Consider the following 13,998-nt stretch of genomic DNA (forward strand, 5'->3'; position numbering starts at 1 on the left):
TATTTGGGTCCAGATTTATGTACATGTATAATTTACAGATTGCTAAATCAGCTGTGTTTTTGCATAGTGTTAAGTTGGTTCAGGTTGTTGATATAATTAGTTAGCAAACAGGATGAGAGCCATGGGGTAGTGTTGTGTCTCCTCACAGATGTGTAGAGCCACGGGAATGTTTATAAAACAAAACTTGTTAAAATCCATTCTTACGCTGAAAGAAGAATAGATGATCATCTGGATTATGACCCACTCGAAGGAGTTTGTTTTTTCTTGGAATATGTTCTAAGATAACCTTCAGCCCAGGCTCGCTGTCTTTCTTCGAAAGTGTCTGAAAGTTTAATCTATTGGCTGATATTAGCTGGGGGATTGAGAGGACGAAGTCTTATGATTTCACATAAACCCCAAACTCCATGATTTTTATGATATTCATCTGTTTTATTAAAATATCATTAAAAAATAGAAGCATTTGAGGAATGTGTGGGGAAATTGAATCTCTGGCTCCTTTTTTTCCGACACAAGCTCTTCATTTATGATGGGGCTTCATTTGGCACTGGGTCCTTCAGCGTTACCTTAAAGTCCCTCATTCTTCCCTCCCCTTTATTTTTGGTTAGATAGTTAATGGCTTGGAAACAAACATTTAAAATATACTTTAGTTCTTTATTGAAACGAACCCTTTTTGCAAAGTGAGTGTCTGCTTTGTAGATTTAAGGTATTTGGACCACGGTTTGTTTTTTTTTCTCTTTAAGTGGCCACACCTGTAACTGGTGAGTAAGAATCATAGAACTTTAGCTCTGAAAGGACATTCATTACAAGTTCTTTTCCAGTGTTTGAATCTTTTTCAGAACATTCCTCCCAGTGCTTAGCTAGCCTATGCTTGACTAGCTTCTGTGGTGGGACACTCACTCTATTAACAAGGAATGTTCTGGTTTTCAAGAAACCATAGCTGTGAACTACTTTTCCTCCCCTCCCCTCCCCTCCCCTCCCCTCCCCTCCCCTCCCCTCCCCTCCCCTCCCCTCCCCTCCCCTCCCCTCCCCTCCCCTCCTCTTCTCTTCTCTTCTCTTCTCTTCTCTTCTCTTCTCTTCTCTTCTCTTCTCTTCTCTCATCTTCTCTTCTCTTCTCTTCTCTCATCTTTTCTGCTGTTTTTCTCTCTTCTACTTCCTTCTCCCCTTCCTGTTCTCATTGTTGTTACTGTGTGGTCTCACCCAATCTACCATTGTACAGCTACCACTCATTTGAGAGCAGTGGAATGAAATTGACCTAGCCCACTCCCTTTTCCACCTGAAAATCTTTTCCTTTTTTAAAAAATTTGGTAACAGTTGTCTTGATTCTTCTTTCCATTTTTAACCCTTTAAAAATTACTTAATACCACAGTAGAAAGGCACATAAAGTAGTTTGGTACAGCTTAACGCATTTGTATAAAATAAATACTGTACTGTCACCACCGATGTCAAGAAATGGAATCTCATCAGCTCTCCAGACACTCCCGGGATGCTCCCTGATCTCAAGTCCCTTGCTCTCCAAAGGGGACCATCTCCTGATTTTAAGGTGATCACTTGCATTTCCTCATCATTTTGCCACCTTGTTTTGCAGTTCTGAGCACTGGAGTTCATTTAGTGTGTTTTTGAGCTTTCCATACACAGGACTTCAGTTGGGGATTCACCCATGTTGCTGTGTGTCCTGTCATGTCGTTGTCACTGCTGTATAGTACTTGATGGTATGACTATGACACACATGTCATTCATCCATTCTGAATGCTCTTGATGGACACGTATTTGCTTGCTAACTGGCCCCTGTACACGGCAGGCAAGGAGAGACTGAAGAAAGAGGCAGTCCACTCCAGAATGATAGGCGACAGACTCAATAAACAAGGGAGCTTTCAAACGAGGCTGCAGATGGGTAGATCTGCGCCCCACCTACCAGAATTTCCAAAGTTTTCCAAGAGGCCTTAACTTGGTTCATTCATGTATCAGTCCAGATGGTCTGAACAACACTTTACTTTCTCAAGGCTGTGTCCTTGAAATAGGTCCCACTGTGGGAACCATGAGCAGAACGTACATTTCAAGGTCAGGGCAGGGGCTGAGGAGCCTCTGATTGCCTGGGTCCAGCTCAAGAGTCAACCGGCAGATCACATCCTCTCAGTGACCTCTTCCAACAACATGTGGGTTGTTTCAAGTGTTGTGCTATGAATGTTGCTGCAAACATTCTTGCACACGTCTTTTGGGATGTGTGGGCATGTATTGGATATATGCCTAGAGGCATATGTTTAACTGCAGTGGAGGCTGCCAAACAATTTTCCAAAGGGTTCGTATCAATTTACATTCCCACCAACAGCGTGTGAGGGTTCTTGTCACTCCACATCCTTGCCAACACTTGGTGTTTTCTCCTCTTTTTTTGTTTTCAATAGTGACATTGCCCAAGCAGGCTAGTAATGAAACGGGGTTATTTAGGGTTATGTTAGTAGTGAGCACATGATCAAAATGAAATGAAAATAAAACTTGCTCTTGTCTTTTGGGACGCATTGGTATCTCCTGTGTGTTGCAAAGTTCTCACATGTGAACTCACACATGATGATAAATGACGTAAAAGACTTGCACACTTAGAATTGAGCACAAAAGTCATATGCAGTGTGTGTGTGTGTGTGTGTGTGTGTGTGTGTGTGTGTGTCAGAGACTCATTTTATTAAACCTAGAAGCAGTAAACCCTGGGGACAAAGATTATGTAAGAATTAGAGCTGGAAGTGGGAAGGAACTAGGAAGTGAATGATTTATGTTTATTTTAGTGGAAGAAATAAAACAAAAATCACTGAAGGAAAGGCACAGATTTCATGGAGGAATAAAAAAAATCAAAGACAAATTAAAATGCAAAGCAAAGGCTAGCTTGCAGTTCAGTTTCACAAGCACGGTGGACCTCTGTGTGTCCGATCCTTTGTGAGGGACCAGGAATACCAGTGAGTGAGACACTGATTTCTCACGGAGAAATCCACGATGAAGACCAACATATGTTGTAAACCTCTCCAAAGATTGAAGAGATGTTATGGTGACTCATCACATGCTACACAATTTCTCCTTATAAACTCCTCACCCAAAATTATTCTTAGATTTTCTAGCCATTTCTTTTTGTGTGAGGTTGGCTGTGGGGTGACCAGATCCCTTAAGTCAGATTAAAGAAGGCCATTGCAGAATGTGTGAAATTTTGTTCTGAGACTTTAAACAAGTCTCATTCCTCTGGGCTATGCCTTCTTTGGCTGCTGACTTGGGTGCTCACCCACCGTGAGTTTCCAGCGTATCCTGGATGCTGGGATTTGTTGGATGCTCTGCTTGTTCTCTATGCAAGTGTTGCCTCGGGGAACAGAGTCGGGACACCTTCAATATCTCCCTCAGTTTCACGGTCTCTGCTATAGCAGACACGCACTCCTGGTAGTGACAGAATTACTTAAAACTCTTCTGATTGGGTGTTAATAGAGTTATGTCAATAATCAGAATTAATTTGCTTAACTCATCCTAAGATTGTTCATTGTGTAAATTAAAATGACAACTTTTTGATTAGTCCTATGTTGCATAAAACTGATGTTCTGAAGTTAATTGAGTCAATCCTGTAATTATTAATGTACTGTTAACCGAGAGTGCCTCAAAACCATTGTTTGTCATAGCTTTGGAAAGGTTCTTCAGTGACATAAGATGCTTCTGGAAAGAAGAGGAATAGCCTCTTATTACCTCCCTTTTCCCTTAAAACACTAGCATAGGCATCCTCCACTGGCATTCTCAGAGTGGACTCAGCATTTGCAGGATGATAATGTATTCACAAGTTTTACCGATGTTTATTTCCTGCTTAACTTTTTATTTCCATGAAGAGTGAATTTGGAAAACCTATTTTAGACTAGACCTTCACAGTCATGGGAGAAAATGAGTTAATTTGAATGACAAGACTATATTTATTTCATCTAAATACATTTTTAAGTTTTTATTTTATTTACTTTTGTTTTCTCTCAACATTATAGGGATTGACTGGATTAGAGTTCTATGCTGCTATTGCATTTGTGCTTTGAGCCTCTACGTGGCCCGATGTCCTACATATCATGTTTCCTCCTTAGAGCCACTTTCTTTTCTTAAAATTAAATTTATTGGTGTAACATTGGTTAATAACATTATATAAGTTTCAAGCATACAATTTTATAATACATCATTTGTATATTCCATTGTGTGCTCACCACCCAAAATCTCGTCTCTTATCACCATATATTTGATCCCTTTTACCCTCTTCATCTTTCCCCTACTCTCTTCTCCTCTGGTAACTACCATACTGTTGTCTGTGTCTGTGAGTTTGTTTGTTTTATTTGTTCATTTGTTGTTGTTTTATACCCCACATATGAATAAAATAATATGGTTTTTATCCTTTTCTGACTTATTTCACTTAGCATGGTATCCTCAAGATTTATAGTATTCCACTGTATATATGTACCACATTTGTTTATCCAATCATCCATCCAAGGACACTTAGGTTATTTCCATGTCTTGGCTATTGTGAATAGTGCTGCAATGAACTCGGGATATAGATATCTTTATGAAGAAGTGTTTTCAAATTTTTCTGGTAGATATCCAGAAGAAGGATTGTTAGGTCATATGGCAGCTCTGTTCTTAATTCTTTGAGGAATAGCCACACTGTTTTCCATAGAGGCAGCACCAATTTGCATTTGCACCTTCAGTGTTACAAGTGTTCCCTTTTTCCACATCCTCTCCAACATTTGTTATTGCTTATCTTATTGATAATAGTCATTTTAACAGGTGTAAGGTGGTATCTCATTGTGGTTTTGATAAGCATTTCCATTATAGCTAGTGACGTTGAGCATCCCTTTTCTTTTCCAACCTGCTCTGCATCGCGGGAGGCTGACCTATATGGATTTTGTCAGTAGTCTCCCATGCTTTCTGGCTCCTGGCTGGCTTTAACTTGTGAGGTCTACCACCTTGAGATGCCATAATAGCCTAGCTTTTTTCCCCTTGAATAAAGTTTACATCTCCACCTTGCTCTCCTTGGGTTTGGATAGTTTTAGGTGGCTTAAAGTTTCCAACTGTTATTAACCCTGGGGTACTGCACTATCCCTGAGGTTTCCCTCAGTGGTGTGCTGGGGCCAGCTGAGCTGGCTGGAATTGCCTGTCAAGATTTGATCATGCACATCTCTTGCATATTTCTGGCTTGGAGACCTCACCTTGGTAACTTGAAATCTGCCATGATGGAAGTATTTGCACCTTGGAAATTGGCAATTGCTATAAATCAGGGCTCCCACCCCCAAGTCAGTAACCAGCACACTACTGCCAGTACCTCACTGATGCCTTTGTTAATAACACTCCTCTAATTATCTATCTCTGTGTGCCATTGTCTTCTTGTCAGGCCTCTGCCTATAGAATCAGATGCAGTGGGGCCTTGACTTACGAGTTTAATTCGTTTCATGATGGAGCTCGTAACTCAAATTACTTGTATGTCAAATCATAAAGTGAACGAGTGAGACACGTGATGCTGGGCTGATGTTGTGGTGTTTGCTGCGCCAACTAGCCGTGGGGTATCTGAAGCTAGCTCGTAACTGAATTTTAGCTCACAACCCAAAGCAAAAAATCGACCAAGAGACGGCTCAGATCTCGAAAAACTCGTTAGTCGGGACACTCGTAAGTCAAGGCCCCACTGTACTTGGTTAGGGAGCTGATGTGGAGTTATGTGCTATGTAGACTGGGTAAGCTAAAGCTAGATGGGAAGTTGGACAAAACTTTCAAATAGACACATGTGTCCCCTGCATTCCTGCCATGTCTGAGACAAAGTAGATGCTCAGATATGTGTTGTGTTACACTAAGCTGCTCTTAGATTCCCTTTCTTCCACCCTATCCTTACTGAGCCGTTTACCACGACATTTTAAAATAAAAGAGGAGGCAAATGTAAAACTAACTGAAAAAAATCTTTTTTCCAGTACTCTTTAATATTTTTACTTGCTTACTTTGAGTCATATTTTTTTTTGAGTTCCGGGAATGATATTTTTGGTGTTATTCAATAATGGTTTAAGAGTTTTGTTCAAAGTACCTATAAAATACATAGATATACATTAAGGCAGTATTATTACTATAAAATGAGAATAATTATTAATTAATTTATTGCACTACTTTTTAGCAAGTGATCACACAAATAAATATTTCCCAACAGTAATTTAACATATCGCTGATCCCTCTCCTTTATGAAGTGAAATATCATCTAATAAAAGAGAAACATGCAAGTTGACCGCACCTTCGCTATGCCCCCAAGCCACGCCCACCAGCCAATCAGAGTGACTGCATGCAAATTAACCCAACCAAGATGGCGGCTGGCAGCCATGGAGCTGGAGCAAGCAGGAGGCTTGGTTGCCCTGGTGATGAAGGAAGCCAAGCTTTCCGTCTGCCCTGGCCGGCTGTGGCCTCCGCTCAAGGCAACAAAGTTTCAATTATAGAAGACAAATAAATCCCAGATACCTGCTTCCAGCCAGCCTCCACTGGGAGCTTGGGTGGCTGGGGGCCGTGGCCAGCCTGCAAACAGCCATCAGCCCCTCACCCAGACTGGCCGGGCACCCCAGCAGGAGCCCCCACCCTGAAGGGGCTGTGGTCAGCCTGCAAACAGCCATCAGCCCCTCACCCAGGCTGGCCAGGCACCCCAGCAGGAACCCCCACCCTGAAGTGGCTGTGGCCAGCCTGCAAACAGCCATAAACCCTTCACCCAGGATGGCCACACCCTCATGGGATGAGGGTCCCCGCTAGCGGGCTTGGCCAGCCTGCAAAAGGCCATAAGCCTCTCATCCAGGCTGGCCAGGCACCCCAGGGGCGACCCCTACCCTGAAGGGGCTGTGGCCAGCCTGCAAACAGCCATCAGCTCCTCACCCAGGCTGGCCAGGCACCCCAGGGGTGACCCCTACCCTGAAGGGGCTGTGGCCAGCCTGAAAACAGCCATCAGCAACTCACCCAGGCTGGCCAGGCACCCCAGCAGGACCCCCACCCAGATCCGGGACACCCTTCAGGGCAAACCAGCTGGTTCCCACCCATGCACCAGGCCTCTATCCTATATAATAAAAGGGTAATATGCAAATTGACCCTAACAGCAGAAAAACTGGGAATGACTGGTCACTATGACACACACTGACCACCAGGGGGCAGACGCTCAATGCAGGAGCTGCCCCCTGGTGGTCTGTGCGCTCCCACAGGGGGAGCTCTGCCCAGCCACAAGCCAGGCTGACAGCTGCCAGTACAGCGGTGGTGGTGGGAGCCTCTCCCGCCTCCTCAGCAGCGCTAAGGATATCCAACTGCAGCTTAGGCCTGCTCTCCGCTGGCAAGTGGACATCCCCCGAGGGCTCCCGGGCTGCCAGAGGGATGTCTGACTGCCAGCTTAGGCCCAATCCCCCCAGGGAGCAGGCCTAAGCCAGCAGGTGGTCATCCCCCAAGGGGTCCCAGACTGTGAGAGGGCACAGGCCGGGCTGAGGAACGCCCCCCCCCCCCACCAGTGCACAAATTTTTGTGCACCGGGCCTCTAGTTTACTATAAAAAAGTCTCTGCATTTCTAACACAATTTCATGTATAGTCTCATTCTTTTCCATACTGCTTGTGAAACCTGTTTTTACTGTTTCAAAATCCTTTAATTTGATGCCTAATGAAGATGGAGGTCATGTTTTGGAAACGGTGCACTTAGGGATAAATACCCAGTAAATGCAGCATTTGAGTGTGCTTTTCAAATTGAAATCTCTCTTTTGTAATTTACCGGCTTAATAAAAAAAATGTATTTCAGTAGGATATTAAAATCAGAGACAAAGCAAATAACTATTGAACCTCTAAGGAGTTCAGTTTGTATTGTGCAAAGATTGGGCCCTTGACACTTTACAAGACTGATTTTCATGGAATTTTACTGTTGAAAAAACACAATGGAGCCACAAAGTGACTTGCTGATAATTAAGATTTTAGGTGTTTCATTTAGGTGTACTGTATTGACTATGCTTCTGATTTTTCATCCTATCCTCCTTTCTCCCCCAAACTACCAAACCTTTGTCTGTCCTTTTGTTTATTAAAAAATTAACTTCTGGAAAAGATTTTATTTCGGTTCAGGCACATGAAACTGTTGTTTCCTGGTCTTTGTTTACTGCTCAGAGACAAACCTCTTGTTCTCTTCCTTTATCTCCATCATTATTTTTCTATTATTTTTCTAAAATAAAGGAAAATATATATATTTTTTTACTCCAACTTGCTTTTTGTAAAAGCACTGATACCCTTAGGAATCTATAACATTGCAAAGGATTCTCTTGCAAGTAAAACTATCTGAAGTTATTAGAAGCACATTGTGGAGTTTTTACTGTAGCCCCCTGAATAACCAGGGTTGTGTCAACCGCCTGCTGAATGTAGCTTTTATCTGTGTAATTGCCCAAACTGAGTCACTTTTCTAAGTCATTGCTTTGGTTAGTTTCTCCTTTGTTATTTGTGGTAATTAGGATGGAAAGCTATTTTCTAATAATTTCTTTTTAGAATATCTCTGGGTTATGTTTTATGGGCAAATGGTAGGTTTGGAATGATTTTGACACATCTGACTACTGCAGCGTAGCCTGGCTCATGCCCTATCAGCTGAAGAAGCTTTATGGGGGAGCGGGGGGAGTCTTTCCAATTTTCAGAGAAATGTTTGTTTTATCCTACGAGGAGGAAAACTGTGTGTGGGCTGAGGGAGGTTGAATTTAGGAAACCTTACATTTGATTGCACACACTCTTTGCAGCTAAAGGCCCTCAGGGGGTAAAAAGGATCAGAGGGAGGCAGGAGACTCTGGCTCATTTGCATCAAAGGCTGGAGACACAGGGAACTTTGAGATGAGAGCCAATAAGTCACGGCTGGGGCAGCCAGGTTGAACCCACACATCTTACTCAACAATGTGGGAGGGACTTGTTCAGTGTAGGCAATGTGAATTTGGTGGCAGGCTTGGTGCTTCACAGTAGGCCACTTGCAAATTGGACTCAGATCCACCTAGATTCACTTCTTTACTTTACTTAACGGATCTTCTCTCCTTTAAAAAGTCCCACCTCACCCAACAGCAAGGGGAGACTAGATATGGTGGACTCTGAACTGCCCAGTTAGTGGTATCTCAAGCTCTTCCATTTTAAATAGTCTTTTTGGGCCTCTCTTGGGTTCAGATGCCAATTCTACCCATCCCCTTGCTTCTCTCCAAGATGGTGTGTGGGGTGGAGGCAAACACTTAGCCTAGCCTCTGGGGCCGCAGATCTCCAGATGCAAAGCTTTATTTCTTCCCTCCAGTTTCTTGGGTCTCTAGCAATAGCCCTGGCGTGCTGGTCACTGGGTGAGCAACTGATCTATGGGCTCAAGGGTGCAGCTGGTGAACCTGTGCTCCATTCTTTGAAAAGAACTTGGTGTCCTGTCCCAATCCTACACATATCCTCTCTCTCTCCCCTTCTCTGTGACTTGATAATCCAGGCTCTCACTGGTGCTGCAGCTCACCTCTGATATTTGCCTGAACCCCCACGTTGATCCTTGCCTTGGGCGGTTTGATAAGACATGGCCTTTGTTCACCTTACTCCACTGTGATAACCGTCTGTTCATGCAACTTCAGCAGCAGCAGTAGCAGGGCAGTGGGGAGCTTCTGGGTTCTTTGCAGGCCCCATGGGAGCTGAGGGAGGCTCAGTGGTGCTAACACAGCCAGGTTTGCTGTGCAGCACCTCTGAGTTGCCGATGGGTGTTCTCTTCCACCCCTGAGTCTCAAATGGGGATCCAGGCACAAATTCTCCCCTCTCCTCCTTCTATCCTGTCCCTCCTCCTCTCCTGTCACTGTGTGGAAGCAGGACTGTTATAGGAATACTAAATTTTAAGAAGAGACTATAGTTTGTAAGTGAAGGAAGAGACAAAACCTTGCAAAGACTGACAGGAGCCTTAACCAGTTTGGCTCAGTGGCTAGAGCATCGGCCTGCGAATTCAAGGATCCCGGGTTCGATTCCGGTCAAGGGCATGTACCTTGGTTGCAGGCACATCCCCAGGAGGGAGTGTGCAGGAGGCAGCTGATCGATGTTTCTCGCTCATCGATGTTTCTTTCTCTCCCTTCCTCCCTGTAAAAAAGAAGCAATAAAATATATTTTTTTTAAAAAAAAAAAATACTGACAGGAGAGGCCAAGCATTTATAGGAGGAAACCATTACTCCTACCCATGTCAGTATTTCCTGAGGGCATCCTTGTGTATCACAAGCTAAGTCATAATATATGATGACAATACTGGGAATGTTGACTCATCAATGAAAGATCTTATTATACTTAGTGTTTCTATAGGAAGGCACATAAATATTAGGTGTTACAAAGATTTTCATAGAAATGGTCTAATTATAGTATTTGAAATGGGATACGAAGGAGAATCTGTAACATATGGTTAAAAGCATGGATTTTGAAGCGAGACAGATCCAAGTTCAACCCCCACTCTCATCTGCTCTATTCCTCAGAAGCTCAGTTTCTTCATGAATAAATGAAATCCATGACACTACATTCAATTAAGTAATACCCCCTCATAAAGGTTGTTGTAAAGCTTAAAAAAATCTTAATATATAATAAAGTACTTAGTACAGAGCCTGACACAAAGTAAATATCAATAAATGCTACCCATTCTCAGTAATATGTGGAATATAGCTTATGTGGAATCCCTTAGTTCCTGATGCTATATATGACATTACGACATCTGTATGGGTATCTCTGATCTTGTATTATCTTGTGTTCTGGAAGGTAATTTTCAGGTCAATTATTTGTAGTTCATAAGTTGAAGGCAATCCAGAATATGCCCCCTTTCCAGCCAAGCAGAGTGGGGGGGTCACATGTATGGGCTATGGCAGGTGGGCCAGGATGAATTTCTTTCCTGTTGGAGACAGATGGCTTTCTGACTGGGACTAGAATTCTTTCTTCTGTTGGCTCAAGTCCTTGGATAACGAGGGAATGCCTAGACCTTCTGTCACATCATGGGATCTTGCTCCCTGCAAGCTCTCATTTCTTGCTTGGGTTAGCAGTAGATAAACTGCTTTGGAATTTTAAATTCTATGATGAGAAATCCTCTGAGTGGATGGTCAATAGGCTGATGATTCTATTCTTGCAGCACTTCCTATTTTTCTGGTTCCTTTCTAAAGTCAAAGAAAATGCTAGTGGACTTACCTGTTTCCTCCCCAATAAAGCTGTAGGTGAATATGCACCTCAGGGACAGTGGGAATGCTTGAGGAATGATGAATACCTTTAAAGGATCAACAGAATATTTCATGAGAAATTGCAATAATATGTGGAACCTGAAATATATCCTGGTTTTATTTTTTTTTAGTAAATGAAAAATTTAATCAATAACTTAATTTTTTCTGATTAAATTCATTAAAAATTAAGAATATACCTACTTTTATGAAAGTAATATTTGCTCATGGTTAAAAAATCAAACTGAAGGGCTTATAAAGGAAACAGACATCCTATACCTTGTCCCTTTGCCCATTTTGCTAACCAAAGACCACATGTTCTAATTTTAGCTGTTTCTTCTTACAGTTTCTTCCATGTCTCTAAATAACATGCATCACAACTATTTCTAGATTTATTAATTTTAGATATCTCGTGGCTTCTGTTAATTTAGCTGAGGTTTTAGCTCACTTTATTTAATTTCTACCTCCTAAGATTATATTGCTCCCTTATTGGTTATTTATTTTTTATTTTTTTAAAATATATTTTATTGATTTTTTACAGAGAGGAAGGGCGAGAGATAGAGAGTTAGAAACATCGATGAGAGAGAAACATCGATCAGCTGCCTCCTGCACATCTCCTACTGGGGATGTGCCCGCAACCCAGGTACATGCCCTTGACCGGAATCGAACCTGGGACCTTTCAGTCCGCAGGCCGACGCTCTATCCACTGAGCCAAACCGGTTTCAGCCCCTTATTGGTTATTTTTGCAATTTTAAGTAAAATATTAATACCTTATCATAGCAACTCTAGATACCATCTCATGATTGTTCTCTTTTATTTCTATAAGCTTATCATTTGTATTTTTATAGTGTCAGAATTGATGAGGTTATATTCAGATACTTACTAATTAGATATTCCATGCTTGACTATGCTGGTTTTAAAAGTTGGAAATTAAGATGTTTATAATTATGACAATAATGTGACATAGTGTATTTTGATTTCCTTTCTTGCACAGCTTTTTTTTTGATGCTTCTAATTTCTTTTCCTGCCCTCCAAAGTATATACCTTTATTGAATTTTTATGTTGTTTATTCCTATATAACTCCCTTCCGAAACGTCTGTTCTCTGAACCATTGTGTATGGACTGATTTCTATTAGTTCCCCCTGCTTTCTACACTTGGAGCCATTTTCCCCTACTTTCCTTGCTGTCTTCTTTCTTCCTTTACTCCCACATTTTTGCTGATATACATTCTCAAGTAACTCTTCAAGAAAGGATATCTGGAAAATAAATTACCTGGGTCTTTGCATACTTGAAAATATCATTATTCTATCCTCACATTTGATTGTTTAAAAATTTTAAAAAGTCTTCTGGCCTTCTCCCATATTCTTTCTGTTGTTTTTATTAGGTTGCATGCCGATCCTCTTGGATTGACCTTCTAAGTCTTATTTTTTTCTTATGTTTCTTATCTTTTATTCCTTTTTTATCTTCTAATATTTATGCTGAATTTTAAATTTTTACTCACTTAGAAAATCCTCACCCAGGATATGTTTTTATTGATTTTTAGAGAGAAAGGAAGGGAAGGAGGGGTGGGGGTGGGGGAGGGAGAGAGAGAGAGAGAGAGAGAGAGAGAGAGAGAGAGAGAGAGAGATGAGAGAGAAACAATGATTGGTTGGCTCCTGTATGCACCCTGACTGGGTATCAAAACTTCAACCTAGCTGTGTGCCCTGACCAGAAATCAAACCTCCAAGGATGGGCAAATGATAATCAGGGTCACAGAAGTCAATTTGTAGCTTCTGGCCCAAAGACTGACAAGCTGAAGATGCTGGATGGAGCCCAGAAGAAATTATATTGGTATCTTTCTTGTTTCATATTACCAGAATACTTTCATTGAGATAAAAAATTCAGACTGGAAAATGTCTCTTGGGAATCGCTGGATTGCTACAGGATCTGTTGGTTGGTTAGTTGATGAACCATGTTTCCTTTGCTAACTTCTTCTTGGGGTATAGTAACCTTAGCAATTGCATTCAGATGATTCACTCTAAATCACTGTTCTTTTGGATTCCTTGAAGAGTCAATTTCTTATTCAAGAGACTATTATGGATGGAAGCAAAATTACCTGGTATGGCTGACATTATTTATGTCCTCATTGAATCGCAAGTAATGTGTCCTTTTCTTCTTTTTTTTTAACAGACACTAATTTTGTGTTGGGGAACGCGCAGATAGTGGATTGGCCTATCGTGTATAGCAATGATGGATTTTGCAAGCTCTCTGGCTATCACAGGGCAGAAGTTATGCAAAAAAGCAGTACCTGCAGGTATTTATCATTGGGCCTGTTCTGTTGGACAACCTATCAGAGCACCTTTTGGAAAAAGAAAATGGCTTACTCAGGGTGGGAATTACCTTTCTCTCATTCAGTGTTTATTCAGGAATATTTATGGCAATATCATCTCCATGTCACACACTGTACTGGGAAAATCAAAGACTTAAACTGCCGAACTCCCACAACTGCTGCACTCCCAGTCAGTAAGATTGGGGGTGGGAGCGGGGAGGGGAACCTAGAAAAACTCAGAAAAATCATTTTATCTATAAAATGTGAACTCAGAAATTGATAAGGTTTTAGATAAAACTGAATGTGAAAGTTAGAAGATTAAATAAAATGAAATGAAATTTTAGATGATTAATTTTTAGGATTTATGGCTATTTTAGAGAATACAGTGTTGGAAACAAGTGCCTTGATCATAGAGCTTTGCATCAGAAAAAGAGAAGAGAACCCATATTTGGTTGCCTTCCAGTTCTTGTTACAGCTCTCTCTGATCCCTAACTCAAA

General features: G+C 41.6%; 1 protein-coding gene across 2 annotated transcripts in view; it reads left to right on the top strand.

Annotated features, from left to right (window-relative positions):
- Positions 1-13,998, top strand: part of KCNH1 (potassium voltage-gated channel subfamily H member 1) — a gene marked incomplete at its 5' end in the record, with an annotated part of 257,134 nt that overhangs the window by 4,098 nt on the left and 239,038 nt on the right. For both annotated transcript variants that reach the window (XM_081111939.1, XM_081111938.1), the window contains one exon: positions 13,362-13,485. In XM_081111939.1, coding sequence (XP_080968065.1) covers positions 13,362-13,485 — 124 coding nt within the window. The remainder of the gene's footprint in view (positions 1-13,361; positions 13,486-13,998) is intronic.

The sequence above is a fragment of the Myotis nattereri genome (genome assembly GCF_964212035.1).
Source record: "Myotis nattereri genome assembly, chromosome: 18".
NCBI classification, from domain to species: domain Eukaryota; kingdom Metazoa; phylum Chordata; class Mammalia; order Chiroptera; family Vespertilionidae; genus Myotis; species Myotis nattereri.